Source organism: Lygodium microphyllum, chromosome 10 (assembly GCF_053477565.2).
Source record: "Lygodium microphyllum isolate KBCC chromosome 10, Lygodium_microphyllum_v1.1.10, whole genome shotgun sequence".
Taxonomy (NCBI): domain Eukaryota; kingdom Viridiplantae; phylum Streptophyta; class Polypodiopsida; order Schizaeales; family Lygodiaceae; genus Lygodium; species Lygodium microphyllum.
Window position 1 is genome coordinate 128,568,564 of NC_141144.1, and position 25,442 is coordinate 128,594,005.

The 25,442-nt window shown below is 39.9% G+C and overlaps 1 protein-coding gene across 2 annotated transcripts in view; it reads right to left on the reverse strand.

Annotated features, from left to right (window-relative positions):
• LOC148030555 (UDP-Glycosyltransferase superfamily protein) overlaps window positions 1–25,442 on the reverse strand; it is a 129,188-nt gene that overhangs the window by 78,986 nt on the left and 24,760 nt on the right. The window contains exons 3-7 of one of the 2 annotated variants that reach the window (XM_087686905.1): window positions 21,081–21,231; window positions 20,827–20,957; window positions 20,404–20,474; window positions 17,686–17,767; window positions 17,497–17,598 (exon numbers count right to left, since the gene is read on the reverse strand). In XM_087686905.1, coding sequence (XP_087543031.1) covers window positions 17,497–17,598; window positions 17,686–17,767; window positions 20,404–20,474; window positions 20,827–20,957; window positions 21,081–21,231 — 537 coding nt within the window. The remainder of the gene's footprint in view (window positions 1–17,496; window positions 17,599–17,685; window positions 17,768–20,403; window positions 20,475–20,826; window positions 20,958–21,080; window positions 21,232–25,442) is intronic. The other variant, XM_087686906.1, reaches the window with a different exon arrangement.

A 25,442-nucleotide genomic window follows, 5' to 3' on the forward strand; every position in this document is an offset into this window, starting at 1 on the left:
AGGTATATTGGGCAACTTCTTGAGAAATTTGGCTTACAGGATTGCAAGCCAGTTTGTACTCCCATGGAACCTGGACTGAAACTGTCATTACATGATGACAGTGATTTATTTGATATACATACATATGCTCCTGCAGTTGGATGCCTTATCTATCTATGCAATACTAGGCCGGACATACAGTTTGCAGTTTCAGCCTTGAGCAGGTATATGCATCAGCCACGTATGTCACATTGGCAAGCTGTCAAGCGTGTTTTCCGCTACTTGCAGGGTACTCGTTCTCTTGGGTTGCTTTATGCCAAGGGGGGACCACTGCATTTACATGCTTACAGTGATTCTGATTGGCCTGGTGATTATGATACACGTCACTCTACTAGTGGCAATTGTTTCTTTCTTGGCTCTTCTTGCATTTCTTGGCTTAGCAAGAAACAATCCACTGTTGCCACATCGTCATGTGAAGCTGAATACAAGGCAGCTTTCACCACCACAGTTGAATGCGTATGGCTTAGACGCTTGCTAGCTGATTTGGATGTATCTGTTACTGAGCCTACTACTTTGTTCACTGACAGTCAGAGTGCCATTGCAGTGGCACGGAACCCAGTGTTTCATGCTCGCACGAAACACATTGAGATTCACTATCACTTTGTCAGAGAGAGGCTACATGCAGGTGATATCAGCCTTGTCTATTGTCCTACCACCAGTAATGTGGCAGACATCTTCACCAAAGCTCTTCCTCGTGACAAATTTGAAGCATTTCGCGATGCTTTAAATTTGATATCCTTTGGTGGCGGATGATCCTTGTACTCTTGATCACTCTTCACTCCAGGGGGGTTTGTTGGGTATTTTACTCACGCCTTACTTACGCCTACGCTCATATGGGAGTGTCAGTGATCAGTAGGACACTGGGGCACTTTTTACTCTCGGTAGGAGAGGTTTTTTCCCCCAGACTTATGGTCTTATTATCGTATGTACTTATGTGCTTATGTTACACACATTTAGGCACTTAGTGTGTGTCGGGTGTGAACACCCCCCTACAACCCCAAGGTTTAAGGGTTGTACTTTGTACTTTCAGATTACACTCATTCAGTCTATTCTCTTGGGTGTCGTGCTTCAACTCTGTCTCACACTCTCACACTGTCTACTGAATCCCAGCTGTACCTTGATCCTCTGTTCTCACAAATGCTCCACATCTTTATACATGTTTTGCTACCAATACTTCTCTTTAATCTTGGCAAATGTGCCCCAAACTCCTGTATGTCCAACCCATAAGCTTTCATGAAACTCCTGCATAACCTGTTGTTGAGAAGCCCTATCTCCCAAAACACGTACTGAAGCTCCTCTCTTTTCTTTGCATGCTTCCATAAATATCCATTTTTTAAGAAAAACCCATAAGCTTTTCTTTTAATCCTTTTGAATTCAACTTTAGACCATTCAGCCTTCTTTGTCATGAGGCTGAAATATTGGCCTATTTTCAGCCAATCATCCTCACACAACTCTTCCAAAAATTGTGTTCTCACTGAAGCATAACATTAATAATGCTTTATCTCTATTGCCCATCTCTTCTTCATGGCTGTAAGTTCTTTCCTTACTGCTGAAATCCCTGTTACAACAGTTGTACCTGCAGTAACAGCAGCTATTTACTCATTCCCTGTTGTCATAAAGTCATTTTCAGTACCTATCACATCATCCTCTTCATCTTCCATAAGCTCCTCTTCATCTTCAAACCTTGCTCATGAAAGCATGTCAGCCACTGGGTTTTCTCTACCTGCAATATGCTGAAAATCAGGGTTAAGTGACTTTATATATACAATCCACCGTAACATGGCAATATCAAGAGTTGAGCAATTCACTAGCAATTCACTGTCATGTCCAATAGAGGTAGACAATCAGTCTCTACCACTACATGAGCTCCCATAAAATACTCCCTATCACACTTAAAGACTGTCATACATCCCAAAGCTCTCTTTTGACTTGAGAATACCGCCATTGCCACTCATTGAGGACCTTTGCTCCAAACCGAATGGCATACCTATTCCCATCAGCATCATCTTGGCCCACTGCCCAACCAATGCCAATTGGGCTTGTATCCATGGTGAGAATAATAGGCTGTCCATTCTCATAATTTACTCTCCTTTAGTGTTGGGGCTAAATCAATAAGCTCTTTAACTTCTGAATTGCCTTCATATGCTATTTTTTCCACCAAAACCTTTGCCATTTTCTCAAGAGCTGGTATAAATTTTCAGCCACATGAGCAAAATGCGGAATCCATATCAAATAAAAGACACATGCACCCAAAATATTCTCACCTCGGATACATTCAAACATGTCTCCTGCATCCTACTTATGGTATCAATCTTTACTGGTGAGGGCTTTCTCCCATATGGTCCACACATGTGCCCAACAACTAATACTTCCTCCACTCCAAAAACTGACTTTTCTCCTGACAGAGTTAAATACACTTCTTCAAGATAACTCAAAATCCTGTCACAATCAACAATATGATCAGTCACAAACATCCTACATCCTTGCTCATTTAGCTCTTCATTCTTCTCATGGATATCACACCCTTTTATTGGCACATCATCAAGAAAGGGTAAGGTCAACTGAGGAATATACTCCCTCAAAACTTTATGCATAGCATTCATCATATGCGCCATTGAATTGGTTGCTCCCTATGGAAGCGTACACATCCTAACCAATCCAAGTGGTGTCTTCATGATGGTAGTGTCCCGGCTTTCTAATGCAAGTTGGAACTTATCATATCCTGAATATAAATCTCCCATAGAGTAAATTGCCTTGTCTGCAGATGCTTCTGCAAATTCATCCACTATTGGGCCTGATTCAACATCCCTTATGGTGACCTTATTAACTAGCTGTAAATCCTGTATAAACCTCAAAGAACCATTCTTCTTTGGAACAGTGAACCACCCATTCGAATATGGAGCTGAAGAGGGCTCCAAAATCCGCATCCTGATCTTCTCATTCAAAAGCTCCACCAGCTTAGGCAAATATGCCCAAGGTACTAGAATAGGCTTTAAATTCCATGGAACATGAGATACTGTAAAGATCACCATAGGTGCAATTATGGTCAGATTGACACATCCAATTTCATCTTGTTGAAATGCAAAGACTTTTCCATGCCTTGCCAACATCTACAAGAAACAAGCTCTTTCTGCAGGTAAAGAAAGCTTGTATCACCAATTTTCAGCTTTTGTAAAGTTTCATCTGTGAATTTATGTCCTACTCCATGTGGATCCCGTAAACTAGGCTGTTGAGTCACTTTTTCAGCCAATCCATCACTTTCAGGCGGTAAAGGCAAAGCCACAAGCTTAACCTTCTTTACAACTGTTTTGTACTTTGTATCCACCCTTGCTTCAACCCTGTTTTCCAGCCCATATTGCATCCAATAACATTTATGCTCAGCAAATTCTTGAATGACTTTATACATCTCTAAAGTGTCAACATAAATAACCTCTTTTTCTACCCTGTTTTCACCATTAATTGCTGCAGAAATTTCAGCCACTGTATCAACATCAACCAACCCTGAAAATAGCCTTGAAATACCTTCATTTGCAGCCATCAATCCATATGTCTTCGACTCTTTTTCAGCCCATCCTACATATTTCTTTTCATCCTTGCACATGGCTGAAATATTCTTAAAACTGCCAAGACTATATATTGTCCATCCTTGCAATCCAGACACAAACATAGTTTTCCCCTTTCTTGGAGGCATAATTATCTTTCTAGAGACACTACCATAGCCTCCACTTATAGCAGTGATGTCTAAAAACCCTTAAACTCTCATGCATTAGGTGGCATGGAATTATCACGCAGCCTATCTCGATTGCGGGGATGATTCACACAAACAGTGAGAAACTGTACCGCCTTTGTATTGTCTTTACTTCAAACCCGAGCATATGAAGAACCATCATCCAAGGCTTTTGTTTCCAATCTTGATTCCGAAATAAAGGGATGTCCCAAAATCACCAAATAATTACATGAATCCTGCACAAAAAAATGATATTCATCTCTAACATCTCCAATAGTCACGGGTACATTCAGACAAGCTGCATAAAGATCCCCTGATGAATTGTTTGCTGCCTGCATGCGCCATCCTGGATCTACATCAATCAGCCAACCTCCACTCTCATACAAATTGCGCGCCATAACATTGATTTCGGAACCATGATCCAAGAGAGCTATGCAAGGCGTCTCTCTTTCTCCCACTTTAACAATGGTCTCTGTTATAGCACGAGCCCAATGCGTTTGTGAATAATGGCTGCTTGGAATAAAATGAGCATCTTCTTCTTCATGTGCTTATTGATGGGCATCCCCATTATACATAGCCTTCTCTTTATGCTTACTACTGCCCGTAAGACCAATTTTAGCCACAAGCTTGCTGTCTTCCCTGGATGTGGACTCCATGGTGGTCCAAAGACTCTCTAACCATGTTAGATGGAAAAGCAACATATGAAGCCCACTCTATCATGTGTCTCTATCTACTAGACTCGAGCATCATGATGATGTGGTGAAGATGTGATCAAAGTCATCTTGCCCTCCTCTTGTTCTTGCTTCTTGCAAAGGGCTTTCACATCAAAGGTCGAGGTTTCATGATAGAGAACCTTGCTCTGATACCATGTGAAAAAATACCCTAATGCAAAAACATAAATGAAAGCATATGACAAAGCATAAACTCAAAAGAACATGATTAGGGTTAGGATATCTCAAAGACAATGAACATAGTGGAATCTAAATGAATGACTCAATATACTGAATATACAATGCTCATGCAACAAACAAACCCTACAAGAATGAAAACTCTATCCCGAACTCTTGTGTCTCAAGGGCTGAGGCAGAGGTGCTAAGCAAGAGAGTATGCGATACTCCTGACGGATCCCAAAATGCAACAGGCAACCGCCAAGAGTCGAACACCAACAAATGCAACTATGGAAGCTAGATCTAATGCAGATAGGTGGTGAGAAGAGAGAAAGACTGAAAAACGCAGGTATCTCAAGAGAGATAAAAATTGGGTGACTCAAGAGGAGTGCAAATGCAACCACCAGGAGCTAGGCGATAGGCAATGAACAAAGAAAACACCAAACACAGCCAAGAGATAATGAGGCAAAAGTATAGACGTGATGGTGACAGCCTCTTGTGCCCTCAAACAATGTTAATGCAGCACAACAATGGTCACCTCAAATTGGGAATGAATGCTTGGCAACAAATGCAATGTGGAAGGTGATTGGATCAATACGCGATAGCTAGATGTGGATGATGGAGGGTCGAATCAGGAGCCAGATGGTAGCAAACAACAAGAGCAACCTCCAACTAAGATGTCCTCCGTGAACAGTGTGTGAGCAGTAGAGATACAACTCCTGAAACCTGCAACAACTAGATTAGGGTGAATGGAAGGCAACTTGCGTATTTCTAAAAACTTTTGAGACATCATACTACGCACAGTTTTAAAACTCTCTCGGACCGCTCACTGACTTAGGATTTTCATTAATTAAGCATTTTGGAAATGTTTAAGTGGCTAATTCAACATGTAATGCTTATTTTAGCTCAACAAAGGATGGAAGGGGAGAAGGTGAGGGAGTAGGGGAAGGAGGGGGAGAAGTCACAGACAAAGGAGTGCCAAGGGCCAACCTAGAAGAAAGGGGAGGGGATAATGGTAGGAGGGAATCAATCAAAGATAACAAACCACCTATAACAGAAGAACCATCGATCGAGAATCTTTGGATGCCGCAACCTCATCGAAGATCACATCCTTGCTCACTTCAATCTTTCGAGTCGTCGGGTCATAGAGTTAGTAGCCCTTCGCGGTCGTACTATGACCAACAAAGATAAGCTTCTTCGACTTGGAATCAAGTTTACTATGTCTTTTCTTCTTGTCCACATCAACATAGACCTCGCAGCCTAAGATGAGAAAGTGGAAAACTAAAGGCTTCTTTCCAAAGAAGGCCACATAGGAGGTCATATCCTACAATGCCGAAGTAGATGACCTGTTGTGGATATAGACCGCAATAGCCACCACCTCACCCCATAAGGAATGGGAAAGACCCTTTAGCTCCAACCAGGCCATCTCAAGCATGGTTTGATTAACATGCTCCACCACACCATTTTTAAATGGGGTGTTTAAATGGGAATATTCCACCCAAATACCCTAATCCCTACAAAACTCAAAAAACAGATTAGAACAAAACTCACCACCATGATCACCTCAAACACCACGAACTTTGAAGGAGATTTACTTCTCCGCAAACACCTTCCACTTGGAGAAGCAAGAGTACGTCTCGCTATTGTACTCCAAAAAATAGAGCTACACATAATGATGAGTCATCAACAATGAGCATAAGGGACTTGGCCTTCCCAAGGAAGGGTATGCCCATAGGTCCGCAAAGGTCAGTGTGGCCCAACTCAAACGGTGTAGATGCCCTACAAGTAGCAACTTGTGGATGAGGCTACCTATGCTACTTGTCCCCTAAGCAGCTAGGGTATAGTGTATGAACAAGAGGAAAATCTAAAAGTCCCTCAACAATCTACCTCCTCAAAGTCCGTCAAATAGCATCAACATTCAAATGCCCATAACGACCATGCCAAAGCAGTCCAAGCTCGTGTGAAGACCACATAGCAAGGGCTATGAGTGTGTAGAGTCCACTCTCCCGTGTAGCTTTCCAAAGAGCAACTCTTGAAGATACATCCTCCATAATAACTGCATCTTGGGTAAAGATGACTTGGGTACCTAGTTGTATAAGGCCATAAATAAATAGAAGGTTAAAGCCCAAATCTAATACATAGAGGACTTTGGCCAAAGAAGATTGTCTATTGGGCAACAAAGAAATGGTCCCCGCACCACACATGGACTGAAGAGTTTTCACCAATGGCGACAAATCCCCCTTTGGATCAAGTATCCTAAAGCCAATCCTAGCGGTATATCACGTGGAAAGAGACCCCACTATCCACGAGCCTAGGATTCTCCTCACAAGAAGAAGCAAGAGCCGTATCCTCCATCTCAAACAAGTGTACAAAGACAAACTGAATGGTAGCGGGTGTAGCCTTCTAATCCTTGGACCTCTCCTTAGGCTTAAAATAAGGGTACATTTGCCAACATTTCTCCTCAGGATGAGTGCCCTTCCCACAGTCTGGACACTTGGGCTTCTTCTTCTTCTCATCCTTGGAATCATCTTTCTTGTCCTCTTGTTTCTTAGCCTGCGACTTCCTCTTCTTCTTCCCATTCCCAGAACCTATAATAAAAGCCTTCATGGAGCCGAACCCATTAGTCCCCATCTCTTTGAGACGCTCATCATGCACCAAGTCAAGCAGTTAAAGCTCCTCCCAAAGAAGCTTATCCCGCATCTTTAATATCAAAAAGTTAGTGTAAAAAACATTTTACTTAGGAGATAGCAACTAAATCGGTGCTTTAGCTTCACACCACTTTGTGACATAATCTGTACATACAAAGATGTATCTGTTCTGCTTCCGTTTGGTAGGTGGATCAATGGGACCCACAAAATCAATCCCCCACTTCTCGAACGGCTTTAGGGAAAGAATGGGTTGCAGTGGCATGGCACTTTACTCCTTCATAAAAGAAGAGTCATCAATACCCAGCATCCGAAGCTTCTTCTCCAAGGAGATCCTATGGGCAAATGCCTTTTGATGGTAGAGAGACACAAGCTTCTCCCACAACTCCTCTACAATCTTTTAACCTACGAACATAAACCAAGACGGAATCTTGTAAACTCATAAAGAGAAAGGATTGGGCTCAAGAGTTGACGCGATCCTCCCAAAGGCCTGCATGATCCATCAATGACCTATAAACGGGGTCTTTCATGGGCCAGGAAACAAGGAGAGAAATAAATTCCCTAAGATCAAAGGTGTCAAGAATGCATTCCATCTTACATGATTATAGAGAATAGTTGGAACCATCCAACTTCTCTTCTTTGGGCAAAGAAGGAACACAAGCACTAGTACAATGGGTGCCATGTAAGGCATCTTCCAGCCGATAGTCTGAGCCTTATGAAAAACATGAAGGGAGGGAGAAGAAGAGGGTGCTCCGAGTGAGGAGTCCAAATAGGGGACTCTAACCTCTGATAATCTCACCATCTCTTAGAGAAATGATGAGAGAACTAATCCTTTGAGTTAGAAAGGCGGAAGAACTAGGGATGAGAAATCTTTCAAACCAACAAACACCTAGAAAAGTTGCGTTTAGCAGTCATGAAATTTTAGTGCATTGCTTAGCATTTAATTAAATGTTAATCAAATGTGCTAATGTGACTTGCACGTGTGAGGTGCAAGTTAATTATTTCATAGTGTGGAACCCAAGACCCTAAGATATCAATTGGTACCAAAGGCAAAAGTTGTAATAAGTTATGCTTGTAACAAGTACCAGGTGATACCCATGTTAGATGGGCCTAGACCAATTTATTGGCCATTAATGTCAGTGGTAACATTAAAGACTATATATTAAATAATTAAATAATGCTAGTCTAAAGGTCAATAACTGCTTAGGGATACTTGAAAGACAAATTGGCCTAGCCAATTTGGAAAAAACCTTTTTAGGGGTTGATGGAAGTCTACTCCAGTCATTGTGAGAGAGAAGGAGGCTGTTAAAGAGCAAGGAGAGACTACACTAATGTGATTTGCAACCACTAAGGATCAATCCTACATGTGACAGGAGCCCTCCATGAGCAGGTGATAGCAGTCCAAGGTCCTTCTGGTGCAAATGACAACATACAAGAGGGGACAGCAATCTTTCTTGTGGTCCTAACTTCTAGGTGACAGCTTTCATGGCTGTCCAAGTAGGGCAGCAATAGTTTTTCAGCATTTCTCGTGATGGAATTCTGAAATTTCTCTCTCTACAACATTCTCTCTCATCCCCAACCCATGTCTCAAGTTATCTCAAAATTTTCCATCAATTTGAGCTATCAGAGAAAGAGATTTCAATCAATCTCTATTGTAAACTCTAATTTACAACATAAATTAGGTTTTGACAACCACCTTCGGATGCATGCTCAAAATTGAGGCCTAGGACTTGAAATCCAATAGCCAAATTTAAGGAATTTCACGGAGATTCAAGAGGCCAGTCAGCCAATATTAGATTTGGGGCTAAATTTGTATTTCAAAGAGCAGAGTAAAGGCCAATCCCCAAGCAAACCTAGAGACAAATTGGTTTGGAGGCTTGCTAGTTAGTTTTGACAAGAAGAGACACTTGAATTAGTGAAGGAGATCAAAGGATCTCAGTTGTACTCCTTCCATTTGCAATATAAGATAAAGAAATACCGCAACGGATGCCAATTTTGGAAACAACCAAGTGTCCAATGTCCAAGATTGAAGTAATAAAGTGTGCATTTTCACATTATGTGAATTTTATGCTTGTTATAATTAGTGTTTAATCAAGTTATTTACCACCCTATCCGGGAGAAAGGTTCGTTTCATACTTCCATCATCGGGACACCATCAATTCCCTTGATTTGGTGTACCCAAGCACCTGATTAAAGGTCCAAAGATTTGCTCTAGTACTGAAATTGTATTCAGCTGAGCATAATATCAAGAATGTCTTCAGATAGTGAGATGGGATCAAGCAAGGATGATGCCTCTCAATTTGAAATTTCACACAAAGTATTGGGGAAAATGCGATGCCTGATCTTGGACAAGGCACATCTTTGAGAGCTTTGGGACAGCAAGATGCATGGAAGGAAGAGCCAATACGACAACATGATGTTCTACATGTGTGTAGTGAGCATAAGCAAATGATGCTAGTGGGACAATTGATGCATATACAAGGCCAACTTGGAAGTGCCAATCCAATGCTTTTTGGACAGCAAGGCATGCATACAATGATGGGGCAACCAAGGTACTTTGGTGGTGACACTAGTTTCTATGCTATAGTGGGTGAGGAACCACATTCGGGAATGTATGACACAACTCTTTGTCATATGCAACAACCAATGCGTGGTGTGCAAGGCCCAATGTATCCACGTACGGCTAGTAATATGCATAACCCCATGTAGTGGCAAGTTTGGCAATGCATATATGCAATCACTGTGTTTGGGACTCATGGTATTAATGCTAGTCATGCAAATGGTTTGTATAGTGTTGGTCATGAGGAGAAAAAATGCAGCTAGTAATGCATACAATCTATGGAAAAATGTATCTTGGTATGGCTGGTAGTATGTAAATTCCCATGCACAGTCACATTGCAATGGTCCAAAGTATGCAAACAAGAATATTTCCCAATGCATCTAGTGCTCCTAGTATGTTAGATACACATAAGGGGCAAGTCAACTAGATGCAATGTTGCATATTAGTTAAACCGGAATTACAATAGTATAAAAGTATAAAGCATCGCAATGCTTAAGGGAAAGAAAGGCCTACAACCTAATGGAGGTTTGAGACAAGTAAAGTTAGAGGTAAATTTTCATATGCTTCTTGGTGAAGCTTCAATATTGTTTCACCAATAGATGTAAAATGGATGGAAGAGAATGACTTGGAAAACCGTCCTCAATTATTGCAACTTTACTAAGATGTGCCTTTCAATTAGAGCTGATGGTTCGAGCTTAGTCAGATTTAGCAGAGCAAGGGTTTGGAACATTGCCTAATACTCAAGGGGGATATAACACTTCCACTCCAATTGTGGACAGCTCTCGTATGTAGTGAATCTCGAATGTATTCAGCATGCATCCAAGGTACTATGTTGACAGTATGTCTACCATGGGTTCACTACTCAGTGTACTAGTCATTGTGAGATGTATGCAGATGAGTATGGTTGTTACTACGGCTCTGAGACTATACTCTTGCATCAATTTGGGATCAGTTCATGATCAGTTGGGTATGAGCTTTTGCCTCAATTTTGAGATCAATTTCTAATCAGGTTCAACTTAGTTTTTGATCAATTTGATAACCGTTTATGGTCACTTTTGGGATTAATTTTGCATCAATTGTTGATTAGTTTTTGCAATCAGTTTATGATCAATTTGGGATCACATTTGCAACAATTTGTGATCAATTCTCAAATTAGCAAGTGATTAGTTTATTATCAAATTATGCTCAATTTCAATGGTTTATAGCTGGCTCCATTGATAGCAGCATGCGAGTAAATGCCATTGAGAGTTTCAGTCATGGTTTATGCTGAAAATATGCTTTACTATGATTCTGAAGTCAGAATAGTTAAGAAACATGAGTTATGGATGTATCCAATGGGTTTCTAGCAACACTTCTAGAGTGTTTTTCAGATTTATATCATGTTTATGCTGGCTCAAAATTTTCAGCAAGATTTGGGGCATGTGGCATGGTTAGACAACAGTTGACAATGTTGTGACTGTGATGCCTTGTGGAAATTTTAGTGCAATACGCTTTTTCTTTGACACAATGCAATACAATCGAGGACGATTGCAAGGATTTCAACAGGGAGGTCTGTCATGGGAACGTGAAATTTTGAGATGCTCCAATCTTTTCAATAATATTTAATTAAGATATTAATCAAATGTGCAAGGTTGTTTAGCACATGTGATATACATGGCAATTATTTTATGGTAACAAGCCAAGGACCCCAAGGATGCAATGGGTGTCAAAGGCAAAAGTTGTAATAAGTTATATCTAACATGTACTAGGTAGTACCCGGTGTCAGATTTGAACCTAGAACAATTTATTGGCCACTATTATCAGTGGTGACATTAGAGACTAAACATTAATTAATTAATTAATATCATTCTAAGGATCAATAACTGCTCAAGGATACTTGAAAGACAATTTGCCTTAGAAAATTTAATTCTTAGCAGGCAATTTTAATTTTTGAGCGCTAGAAATTAATTTTTAGAATTAATATTATAAAAAATAATTTAATAAGTTAGATAATGCTGAAAAATGAGATTAGAAGGCTGCCACTTAGCAAAACTTATCCATGCAAGTGGGAAAAACGTTTTTAGAGGCTAATGAAAGTCTATTCCAACCATTGTGAGAGAGAAGGAAACTAATAGAGAGCAAGGAGAGGATGTTGATGTGATTTGCAACCACCAAGGATCAATCCTATAGCTTGTGACAATAGTTTGGAGCCCTCCAAGAGCATGTGGTAACAACCCAAGGTCCTTTTGGTGCAAATGACAGCATACAAGAGAGGGGCAACAATCTTTCTAGTGGTTCTCAGCTGTAGGTGACAACTTCCATGGCTGTTGGGGTAAGGCAGCAACAGTTTTTCAACATTTCTTGCGATGAAATTCCGAAATTTCTCTCTACAGCATTCTCTCTGATCTCCCAGCCACATCTCTCAAGTTATCTCAACATTTTCCAACAATTTGAGTTATCATAGGAAGAGATTTCAGTCAATCTCTACTAGAAACCCTAATTTACAACAAAAATTAGAATTTGACAACCACTTCAAGATGCATGCTCAAAATTGAGAGCCAAGGACTTGAATTCCAAGAGCTGAAATTGAGAAATTTCAGGGAGATTCAAGATGCTAGCCATTCAATATCAGATTTGGGGCTGAATTTGTCTTTCAAAGAGCAAGATAAAGACCAATTCCCAAGCAAATCAAAGGGCAAATTGGTTTGGAGGCTTGCTAATCATTTTTTACAACAAGAGGCACTTGGATTGGCGTAGGAAATCAAAGGATCTCAATTGTACTCCTTTCATTTGCAATATAAGATAAAGAAATACCGAAAGGGACACCGATTTTGGGGCCAATCGAGTATCTAATATCTAAGATTAAAGTAATAAAGTGTGTATTTTCAGTTTATGCGAATTTTATGTTTATTGTAATTAGTGCTTAATCAAGTTATTTACCACCCTATCCGAGAAGAATGACTAGTCTTAAATGCTTTGTTTGTAAACACGAGAGTCACATGGCTAAGGACTTCCCAACAGGCAGCAAGTTAGAAAATCAAAAAATTAGGAGATCCCAAGGATAAAAAGCCCAAAACATTAATTGGATTAATGCCGTATGTTACTAGTGATCAGTCCAATGATAATGCTACTGAGTTACGCAGAGCATGGGGCAAAATCAAAGATTAGCATGCTTTGATTTTCTTCAATAATGAAGCATGAACCAGTTTTATATCTACAAACATAACAGCCTGTCTAGGCATCAAAAGAGGATGAGATGGAGCCCATGGGAGTTGGTATGGCATGCAAGGGCCACATAGAGATCGCATTGCTCATTGGAAAGCTTCGTTTGCACATTCAAGGATATGTGGATAGCAAAGAGTTGTTTATTTCTCCGCTTAAGGACTGTAATGTCTTGTTGGGTATATGTTGGTGCCATCGTATACATGCAATGATTGATTTGCATGCTAATGTGCTCACTATTTAGCATAAGAGCAAGACCCATACTTCCAATGTAAAGTTGAAAGGAAATCTGTCCCTATTGTATCGGCTACTACCATTCCAAAGTAATGAAAAATCACCTTTCAACATACTTGGTTTTTACTAAGGATAAAGTTTATAATGAAAATGTCGGAAACATATCAAAGTTAGAGAAGGATCGTATTTCATTTCTCAAGTGTATGCTGATTGCTTTTCTCTGTCACTTTCACGGCAGCTTCCGCTTAAAAAGCAAGAAGATCATGACATAGATCTTATTTCCAAAAGCAGCCCACCTAATAAGCCACCCTACAAGGTAAGTACAACCTAGCAAGAGGAGATAATGAGTCAGGTCAATGAGCTATTGAAAAAAGAACTGATTCAACCCAGCATTGTCATGATTTAAAGGCTGTAGACTTGAAGGATTCAAAAGGCTACCTAGCCATCATTGAATTTGTGGCTAATTTACTTCCCAAGAAGCACGGGTGAAGATCAATCCCCTAGCAAATCAAGGGGCAAATTGATTTGAAGACTTACTGGTCATTTATGACAGCAAGAGGCACTTGGATCAGTGGAGAAGATTGAAAAATCTCAATTGTATTCCATTCATTTGCAATACAAGTTAAAGAAACCACAAGGAACGCCAAGTTTTGGGGCCAACACGCTGTCCAATATCCAGGATTAAGTGGTAACATTTGCATTTTCAGTTTATGTGAATTTTACGCTTACTATAATTGTTGGTTAATCAAGTCATTATTACAACCCTCCGTATGGAGAAAGGCTAGTTTCAATGGTATTCAAAGTGTCAGTTTTTAATAGCAAGGCACTCACAATTTGTGCAAGCTTCAAATAATGATAAAGAAATATCAAAAGAAGCATCAATCTTTAGAAACCATAGTTTGCTCTCTACGAATTGGCTTAGTCGTCACCTACTATTCTTCACCCTCCTAGGCATTGCATGTTTGCCTAGACATGCTTTTAACTATGGTGATCTACAGTTTTTACTGATCTAGCATTTTTGCTTTTCCAACTAAAGTGACGGCCTTGTTTGTTGGTTGTACTCTATCACTACACTCGCCTCATCGTTATACCTATCTCTGTGCTTTTCTATTTCCATTTGTGTGTTAAACTATGCCTAAACTATTGAACTCTTGTGTTGTTAGGGCTAGTTGACCATAAATGTTCCATGTATCTCTCATTCTCTGTTATTATTTATCATTACACCCATGGTTTAATATCTTGGTCGCTTTAGGGTGGCACCTTATGGACACATGAGGGCGGAGTTGTTACAAGGACATAAAAATTTATTGCTTTGCTTAGCATTTGATTAAAAGTTAATCAAATGACCAAATGTGACTTACACATGTGAGGTGCACGTCAATAATTTCATAATGTGGGACCCAAGACCTCGAGATATTAGTTGGTGCCAAAGATAAAAGTTACAATAAGCTATGCCTGACAAGTATTAGCCGGTACTAGTTATCAAAAGTTAGCCTAGAATATCTAATTAACATTAATGTCAATGGTGACACTAGAAAATTGGCATTAATTAAATGATTAATGCCACTTCCAAACTAATAAGTCTTATATTTTAAAAAGTAATTTAATGGACTGAATAATGCTATCAATTCAGTTTAGAAGGTTATCACTTGGCAAAACTTGCCCGTACAAGTTTAAGAAATATGAATTGGAACTAAAGGGTGAAGAAAATCTCATTTCTACATTTTGGAGCTATTAGGAAGAGAGATTTGGTTTCCATTGTCTACTTTGGGGCCATTTCTTAGCCATTGGAGACCATTTTGGTAAAGCCAATTGCATATTCCTAGCCAATAGAAGCTATTAATCACAATTGATGTACTTTCTCCTGAAGATTATAGCCTCTAATGCTCCCTTTGCTATTGGTGAATCCATTTGGGCTGGAAAGCCAGGCCAATGGCTCAATTTCACTAAATTCTCACGAAAAATCTTTGAATTTTCTCTCTCTGCAACATTCTCTCTCTTTATCTAGACATTTTTCAACTTTGACCCAAGTTTTATAGCAATTCAACCATTGGAACTAGAGATTTTAGGTGAATCTATGATGTAAATCCTAATTTACAATAGAAATTAGAGTTTGACATCCACCTTGGAAAACGTGCCCAAATTTGAAGACTTCAAACTTGAATTTTTAAGGCATAGGTGAGAGTCAATCCCCTAGCAAATCAAGGGGCAAATTAATTTGAAGGCTTGCTAGTCACTTATGATAGCAAGAGGCACTTGGATTAGTATAGGAGGTTGAAGAATCTTAGTTGTACTCCATCCATTTGCAATACAAGTTAAAGAAATACCACAAGGGGCGCCAAGTTTTGGGGCCAACAGGCTATCCAATGTCTAAGATTATCTAGTAGCATTTGCATTTTCAATTTATGTGAATTTTATGCTTGCTATATTTGTTCCTTAATCAGGTCATTCCCTTGCGCACCTTTTAGGGCATAAGAGGGGCTGTTATGAGCAAGTAAAGTTAAAGGCCTCAATAAATGGAAAACTACAATGCATTTTGGCCTAACTAAACTCCGTAAAAACAGCCCCAAAAAGAATTGTTTGTGAAAGATGATATTTTATTTGACAGTAGGACGAGTGCCAAATTAAATCCTATAAAAGGATATGTTATGGGCAATTGTTCTATCGTTCACCATTACCATCTCCTTGCTCAACATCCTCCCTGCTTCCACAGCCTGCTCCAGAGGCTGCTACTTTTTGCTGCCCTGCCCCAGAGGCTGCCGCCTGCCTGCTGTCTACAGTGTTGTTGCCTATCCAGATCAGCTGATGCCTGCACCAGCGGCATCACCGAGAGGACTGCTATGTTTTTGCTGTTGCCTGCCCTGCATCGTCATCATCAACACAATCAGCTGGCCATCATTCCCTGCAGTCTAGGTTGCATTTTCAGTCCGCACTAATGTATTTCACCTACCCAGCGACTTAATTGACATGCTGCTGCCCAAAGGACTGTGTTTCACTCCCTCTGCTGCTGCCTACATCAACATCACTCACACTAGACAGTTGTTGCCACATTGTGGGATTCGTCTCAAGTATGAGACACACTTGGAGCTGTTTTGGTATCCCCTACAGCTCCCTCAGCTCACCTCTACCGCACTGCTCCAGACACGGGCTTGAGGGCCCTTTGTATCATTCATCATTTCTATGCACCTTCATTGTCATTGAGCATTCATTATCTGATGTTTATCAGGTCTTGTAAATTTTGTGTTTCTCTTTGCTTGCTCTAGCATTTCCTTACAAGTAGCAATACTTCCACGAGCATGTATTAAAAGAAAAAGCAACTCCATTACAACATGGATCTATAAAAGTTTTATGAGTGAGCCACCAATGAAGTTACACAAAGCTGAATTGCAATATCCCAAGTTAGTGTTCAACGGACTAAGATATGTGTCAGCTCTAGCCCATAGATGAAGGAAATCCTAGTCAATAGCATGTAGCACAAAAGAAAGGCAACTCTATTATGATATGTATTATAATAGCTACCCAAGTAAGCCACCAATGAAGGTACACAAAAGCTGAAGTGCAGCATCACAAGTTTGAATGCTCGAGTGAGAGAGATGTGGCAACACACAAAGCCTTTTCATTGCCCATAGATCAAGGAAGCCTAATCAGTAGATGAGCCAACCAAATGCCTAAGTATTTTTTGGCTCTCAAATGTCCTTCTTACATAATGATATAGGAGCTTCTTGTTTCACACAACCCCTTCGCAACGGTCCTTGCAGCCTAATGATGCAGGTGCTTCTTATTTCACACAATCCCTTGGAAAGGGTCTTTGAAATCTGTACAATATATCAAATGTTTAAACAATAATTTTCCTTTGTGATAGATGTCTATACAAATGAAAATCGCTAGGTCAAGGTTGTGTGATGTATAATCTGCTGATCATAAAAAATCAACAATTAGTATTCAGTATACACAGAACGAGCAAAAATTCTGCCATCTTCATTGAAACTAGTTATTTTGGACTTTCACAACTATTTACAAGCTGTAGTGACAGAAATACCCATGCCTAAGGGAAGTCTTCTAGAGCAACGTGCATTTTCTCATGAGAAAGACAGGAGAGCAGATCTTCAGAACCACTAGTGTATTGAATCTTATTGATGGAGACAATATTAAGATCTGCCATGATCAACTTGCAAGCAACTGCTCAGAGGAAAATGCATTAACTGTCAGAGGGCATGCACTGAGACGCAACCGCTGTGATCGCCACTCTGTCCAACGTTCAGTAAATATAGGCCACATCCAATGAATAACATCATCCCATCCTACCTGTGTTTATCACTAAAATATGTGAGAAGTGAGTTTAATTCAAGCATATAACAGAATCTAGATCATCAACATAAATTTAAAACTTACCTCCCAATGCTTAGCTCTTTTAAGACGGTTGTAGAGCAAAGGGTGTGCACTCTGAAACCTCCGCTCAAATGTCACAGGAGCACTGCTCTATGGAGTACAGAAAAGGTGATATCATTCCTAATCTTCTCAGTGACTTTTTCTTATACCTAGTTCAAAGATTGAACTTGCAGATCAGTAATATCAGTATATACTCAATTCGTTTTGTCAGTTCAAAATGCAAGCCAAATTGAGCAAAACTGTTTCCTTTAAAAGTTATAGTATCAACTGTAATTCCATAACTGCCTTCCAGGTCAAGAAAGCTCGCTCTTATCTCATAACACACTGAGCTATGTTACAAAAGCTATAGGAAAATCAACTTCTGCCTGCATCATTCTATCTGTAGAACCACTATTACCACCTCATATTTCACTGTGACACATATAACATGAACTAGAGGTGACTTATCTTCATCACAAGTTTGATTTTGCTGCAATCTTGCACTAAATGCATCTATACCCACTTGTGGACATACCAAAGGCTAATGGACATGCTACAAGCCTCTTTCACAACCAAATGACAACCTCATGCACACTAAGAAAGCTATGCATATGTAACCAGCCTTCCTTTCAGGGAGAGGATGGTAATGACCTGATTTAATACTAATTACAGCAAGCATAAAATACACAAATCTGGAAATACACACTTTACCACTTAATCTTGAAAATGGACACCATGTTGACCCCAAAAACCAATGCCCCTTGAGGTATTTCTTTAACTTGTATTGTTAAAAGTTGAAATACACTAAGATCTGGCATAATCTCCTTCAATCTTCAATACATCTTGATGCCCATAGCAACTAGCAAACCTTCAAACCAATTCACCCCATGGTTTGCTTGGGGATTGGCCGTTCATTTGCTCCTTTAAGAAAAATTATGCCCCAAACTTTATGTTGGCTGGCCTCTTGAAATTCTCTAAAATCTGCAAATTTCAGCTCCTGAATTTCAAGTACTAGACCCTAATTTTTGAGCACTCTTCCCACCATCACTAGTAAACCCTAATTTCTGCTATAAATTAAAGTTTAGCAGCAAAAATTCTTCAATTGCATCCTCCTCGGACTGAATTTGGCTGAGATCTCGAGGAAAACTATGAATTGGTTGAGAGAATAGAGACAAACTAGAGAGAGAAATTTCAGAGTTTCATTGCCAAAATGGACTGAAATTTAATTCTGCCCTGTCGTAAACGGCTGATTGACTACAGCCAACCCACACCGGAGCCCAAAATGCTGTTGCCAGCCTCTAGGATGATCAATCCTAGTATTGCCAATCTCTAGGAATCCTTGATCAGCTGTCATCTGCCTTATGTGCACTCTCCAATGGCTAGAGCAGCCTCCAAAACAGGCATCTGCGGCAACTTGGCCTCTCTCCTCTTCCCTTCAACTGCTCCAATGCTGGAATGAGGTTCCACCAGCCACCAACAACCATTTCCCCTCTTACATGGGAAGGTTTTGCTAAGTGGTAGCCTTCTAATTGCATTTTTCAGCAATCTTCAGCCTAATAAAATTAATAACAATTAAATTGGCTTGGCCAATTTGTCATCCAAGCAATCCTGAGCATTTATTAGCCCTCCTATGACACTCGTCAACATGCCCTCCTCCTAAAGAAATCCAATCAAGAAGGTAGACCAGACCTCACATCTATTTGACAAATAAACAAATAGACATTTTGGCAAATCCCTAAAGCACCAAGCCCAATAGTTTAGGCCCTACCAACACTTGATACTTGGCCTTTTTGACCATTTGCACACCAAGAAACTTCCTCCTTGAAGATCAAGGAACCATGTAATTCCTATCAATAGGATCCAAATCATCCTATGTGGCACACAGCCACTATAGTTAAAAGAATTACAATTTTTTAATTACAAACATCAGAATGGTTGTTTCATCCTGTCCCAATACTCCCTGCCTATTGTGAAGTTACAGTCACAAGATATGGCAATTATTGCCTACCCCTCATCCCCCTTTCCCATCTCATGTGATTACAACCACCACCTAACCTCTTGGAGGTGAGCTCCCTATCCTCTGTAATCTTGTGCATCAAAATCTAATCCACATTGAGCAAACTACATCCTGTTTTTGGCTACATCTATGCTATGAAGCACATGGCATTCTGAAATCTGGATCAAATTTTCAATATTGTCTTCCTCAAGCAAGGTTCTTGGTCACAAGAATCACAAGAAACTCTTCACAAGCCGGACTTTGAAATCTGCAGCAATCAGAAGAAACTCTTCCCATGACTGATACGTTTGGGATCTGCAGTGCCATTTTGTACTATGGAACATATTTCCATATCTTGTTTCAAGCGTCTCACTTATTGTTGCGCATCATTACAGTCAAGTCTCCCCCCTACTAGGCCAACTGCATGAGTCATTTATAGAAACGAGCTGACATGTCAACATATAATTACATTAGGAGATGAAATGATTGTGTGATTGGTTTGCCATATTTGTGACACTTTATACAACACTTCCTCATATAAATTTCAGGTGCTGCAGAAATCTACTAAAACCTTCTATCCCAAACATTTTAACTTCAGAGTGATCATGAATCACATGCTAGTCAACACCTGAATAGCACCAAGGACATACAAACGCACTCATCTAATCGGAACATGTCAAAGAATTGGACCCATGCAAATGCACACTCAAATCCCAAATAATGCTGAAGAGCAGTAATTTTTACACCTGTAAGGTACAACATAGGCTGCTGCAAACCCACACGGAATCTGATATAACTCTGCCAAATGCCAGCCTTCCTGTAGTGCAATCATCGAAATCTTCAGAAAAGCACACCACAGAATCTTTATTTGTAAAGCCACTGCCTTTCTAAATTCTCAGTAATATATATTCAGCAAAAGACTTCAATAAAATATACAATTATAAACAGCGGATGTAGAAAATATAGTGGAAATAAAACTATATAGCTATCATAGTGTCAGGTGCTCCTGAAGAATTTCAGCTGCTGTACAAGTCTTGCACACACAATTTACATGCATGCATATGCTGGAGCATGCACATGAATGCAGGTACAGGTGTCAACTGTTGCAAACATTTCAGAGACTGACCACTGTAGCAGAAAAGCTTGGACATCAAGGAACAAAAACCAACCAGAGCAAAAAAATTGATGATAATGAAGCTCCCTGGCGCATTCTCAGAAGATCCAAAAATTGAGTCTATGGCTTTAAGGCATTGTTCTCTGTGTCGCTGTTCAATCTCCAATCTCAGATGGCATGTGCTGTCTTTGAAAAGTAAATTATATTACAGAGAAACAAAGAATGAAAATTTAATAGCAGATTGACATGAAAAGGAAGTTAGCACATTCACATAAAAAGACCTGAGCCAACAACCCTCAGAGGACTTACTGCATGCTACAGTGCTGTCTTCATCCGAGGACTCAGACTGATGTAGTCCAATCATTGCCTCGGATTGACCGATTTGGTTGACTGAAACAACTGGAGGAGATTGCACTGATACAAACTCAATATTTAGAGAAGCCAGCATTCTCCCGATTCCCTGAATATCAGTAACAGCATGTTCAGACCTCCTGAAAGTGCTTTAGAAAAGCCATTCATAAAAACTACTGCTGTCCAATGTTCATAGAAATTTTCCACAAAGAACATAGAATCCAAAAAAATGGAATTGTTCATCTTGATTTGTACAACCATATTCCATTGTTCAGTTTTCTTTTTAGAATGGATCTACTTTTACTCTTTGGAATGTGCACCATGTGCCCAAGCTTACTAAGAGCTTAATATCTACTTCATCAAATTTGACCAAGTGGTGTAGTTAAACCATGTGAAATGAGTCTTGTCAGAAATAGCATACTTAGCCGATAAGGAAGATGAACCATGAGGTGCCGGATAAGAAGTGTAAGAAGGGTAGGAAGGAGGGGGAGGACGAGGGGTATAAGGAGGAGGAATGTGGGTGTCCATATGGTGCCAATTGTGGAGGCACTAGAACATAAGTGTTTCCATGATGTGCCAATGGGAATGGAGGCACTGAAACACGGAAGCCCTAACCAAATGCCGGCGGGGACACAACAGAATGACCAATAGGTCCACTAGGTAAAGCCATGAAGGCAAACTCTGGTACCACCTAATCCACGCTAGGGAATGCCTAGGAGGGTGTCCCATGCACAATATATCCCAAAAGTGTGTGTGATGGAGGTCCAACCTCCCCCAATTGTCCATTCACACCACCCAGATTTGGAAAAGAAGAGGTTCTAAAGGATTTGCCTACGTTTTATGAACCCCCCTGCTGGTGTAGCGTGGAATGGCACATGTGTTGATTGAAATGAAGAAGTTAATGATGGAAAAGTAGATGCAATCGAAGAAAAGGGTGGGATGGGTGGGAACGAGAATTGAGGGTGGGGAAGAAGGAAAAGTGAACATGTTAAAATGAGATGAAGAAGCACCAACTTCAAAACGACCTTGAGAAGCAACAAATCAATTTGAAGGATAAGATTGAGAAGGAACACTTGCAAGAGATTCTTTCATCTTTTGCTTACCTTGTCTTGAGTTCATGTAAAAGTACTTGTCTTCTTCGGGACTCACACACCAAAATTTACTTTGATGTCCTTCATCAAGAATATCTCCTATACCATGCTCAAAAGAGGAATCAATTTCAATCGATTGAGAAGTAAAAGTAGGCATATCTGACACTGGAGTAGAGAAGAGAAATGAAGGAAGAGGTGTGTACTCTATGCCAATTTCTGGTAGCAGTCTAGTTAGCTCATGTGTGAGTCTGGGATGTGCCATGCATTACTGGATAATTTAGGTATTTTTTATTGTCATTTAGGTGCTTATTTTGGCATTTTATGCTGGCCAACCAGCATTAACTGCTGGCTGACCTGATGCCATTTATGGCATTCTTTAGGCCTATTTCTCCTCCTCCACACTTTGTCATTCATCACTTGCAAATCCAATGCATGCCTTGTGGAGAGAGGAAGCTGGTACTAATGCCCATGCAAACAGTGACTCACTATTGTATGTGGTTGTCTCATATTTGGTATATTCCCACCGTGCACATCTCTAAGTTCTCCTTTGCAATGTTCTTGTGTTTTCTCATTCCTTTCTCTTTTGTCTTGTGTTCAGCAATTTATTTCATGATTGTTTCATGCCTCCATTGTTGCATCCACTTCTAACATGGTATCAGATTTCACAATCGACACTCCTGCTGCTGTATTTGGCTAATTACACATCTTCCACTGCTGATTGCTGATCTTCACTTGCCCTCTATTGATCAAGAAGTGACCTATATCTGCTGCAAATCACTCTATTTCCAGCTTCTGCAGTCTGCAGTTTACTGCATTAATTGCTCCTATTGCCTGCATTCTGTCTCCAGTAGTCTGAGTTCTGCAATGGATTTGATCTCACTGACATAGTCTTCAATAGACCTTCCATTCCTGGATATGTGGCTGAATTTTTGCTTCAGTTGTGTCTTTCTTGCATGAGTGACATGCCCATAATTCTTCATCAATAAGTCCCAAGCAGATTTTGGGGAAGTACAGTTTGCAATTTGCATAGCCTTTGTGTCTAACACACATAATGACAGCCAATGCAAGACCTTGCTGGCCTTTTCCAACCAAGTCGTGTGTGCCTTTAACTGATCCTCTGTTGGAGGTCTATCCTCCAATAGCTTGGGCTCATCTTCAAGACCTGTGACTAGGTCCCAATAGCCTCTTCCAATTAAGAAATTAGACATCCTGAATTTCCATAGAACAAAATTGTTGTAGTCTAGCTTCTCACCAACTGTTAGCTGTAATTTTTACCTTCTTGATGTGTTTGATCAAATTTTGTCCTTTTGCAGTACTTATTTTGTGCTCATCTTGTCTTACACTACATGTGAACTCTCATCAATGCAGTCTGTGCTTTGGCTGTAGTCTCTCTCTCCTCCCTTCTTTTCTTTATTTTCTCTTTCTATCCTCTCCAAATGGCTACTCCCCTACTGTTCTATTGATGAAAAATTACACGGCCTTAATTACCTAACATGGAGTGTTGTTTTGAAAGCACGGTTTGTATAGAAGCGGTTGTGGTACATCATTTCTAGAGATGTTAAGCATCCTAAGGGTCCTACTCCTCTTCCAACTGATTTCGATGAGGACAACTATGAAGAAGCTATCCTCACATGGAATACGGATGATACCCGTGCATATTCTGCTCTTCTTCGCGATCTCCAAAGAAGTTCTTCCAATGGTCGCCTCCTATAGGACTTCTTCTAAGATTTGGATGAAGCTTCACACGTTATATGAGCCCCTTGAACCATACATGCTGTTACACTTTATGGATAGCCCCAACAAATGAAGTTTGAGCCGAAGGATACTATCCAGTCATTCTTGCTTCATATTATATAGGTACGAGACCAACTTCAACAAATGTAGTCCACCCTTCCAAAGGCTCTTTGTAGCCAACCTTCCTTCCGTGGATGGGTGGTAAATCCCTAATTACAGCAACAAACAATGAATGCAAATCTGAAAATATAAATTTACCTACTGATCTTGGACAATGCACACCCGATTGGCCCCAAAATTGGCACCCCTTTCAGTATTTCTTTCGCTTTATTCAAGAAGAAGTTGATTTATAATAGGATTCTCCCAATCCCTTTCGGTATTCCAACTCCCCTTGCTATTCAAAATCACCAACAAGTCTTTAATCTGATTTGCCCCTTAATTCGGACAATCAATTGGCCTTCACCCACTTTGATGGAGATGGACAATGCCAATGTCCACGCACCCAATGACTCACTATTGCACACGACTATCTCGTATTAGGTATATGGATTTCATTTCCCATGCACATCCTTGAGTTCTCCTTTGTAGTATTCTTGTGTTTTCTCTTTTATTTCTCTTCTGTCGTGTGTTCCTTCTCACGGAGGGTGATTTAGAGAGATGTGCAATCCAAAGTCTCCAATCTATGTGAAAACAAGAAATGATACAGCTCACCCCATTACTCATGTTGGAAATTTTCATTTAAATATGCAAGATGGTAAAACTAAGTACTTGATTGATGTGCTGCATATACTAAATATTTTTAAAAAATTTGGTTTCTATTGATCATATACTACAACATAGATTGCATATTTGGTTCACATCTGATGGTTGTTATGTAGAAGATTCTAAAAATAATTACAGTTGATTGAAAAATGGAAACATACTAGCAAATTGTTTACTCTTGATGTAAGCTTGCCTAAAATGGATGCTGCCATGTTTACATAAGGTTCAGGTATTGTGGCTGATATTGAAATTCAGCATAAGATAATTGGTCATATAAGTGTGCAACGGGAATCTAAAGGCAAAAATTCAAGCTTACCTTCAATCTGTCATTAATCTCAATGTATCAAAATGAGACCATACTCAACTTGAGTAATTTCCTAAGGTCTTTGGACTCCATACTAGTCCAATGTCTTTTCTCCCATGCCCAAACTTTGCAGGGCAAGCTGAGAGACCCAACATGCTCAACTTGGGAGACTAAACTGGTGGTATTATGTTTGCAGTCATCTTCCCTTCTATTATTCTAGTTTTGAGAAGAGCTTTCCGATCAAGGGCTTAGTTTTTTTCAAAGAGTACCTAGCTCTGATATCATATAAAGAAATACCCTAACACAAAAATACAAATATAATCGTACGACAAAGCACACACTAATAACAAAACATAGTTAGGGTTAGGGTAACATAGAGACAATGAACACAATGAATGATGAAACAAATAAACCGAAATAAAATATGAT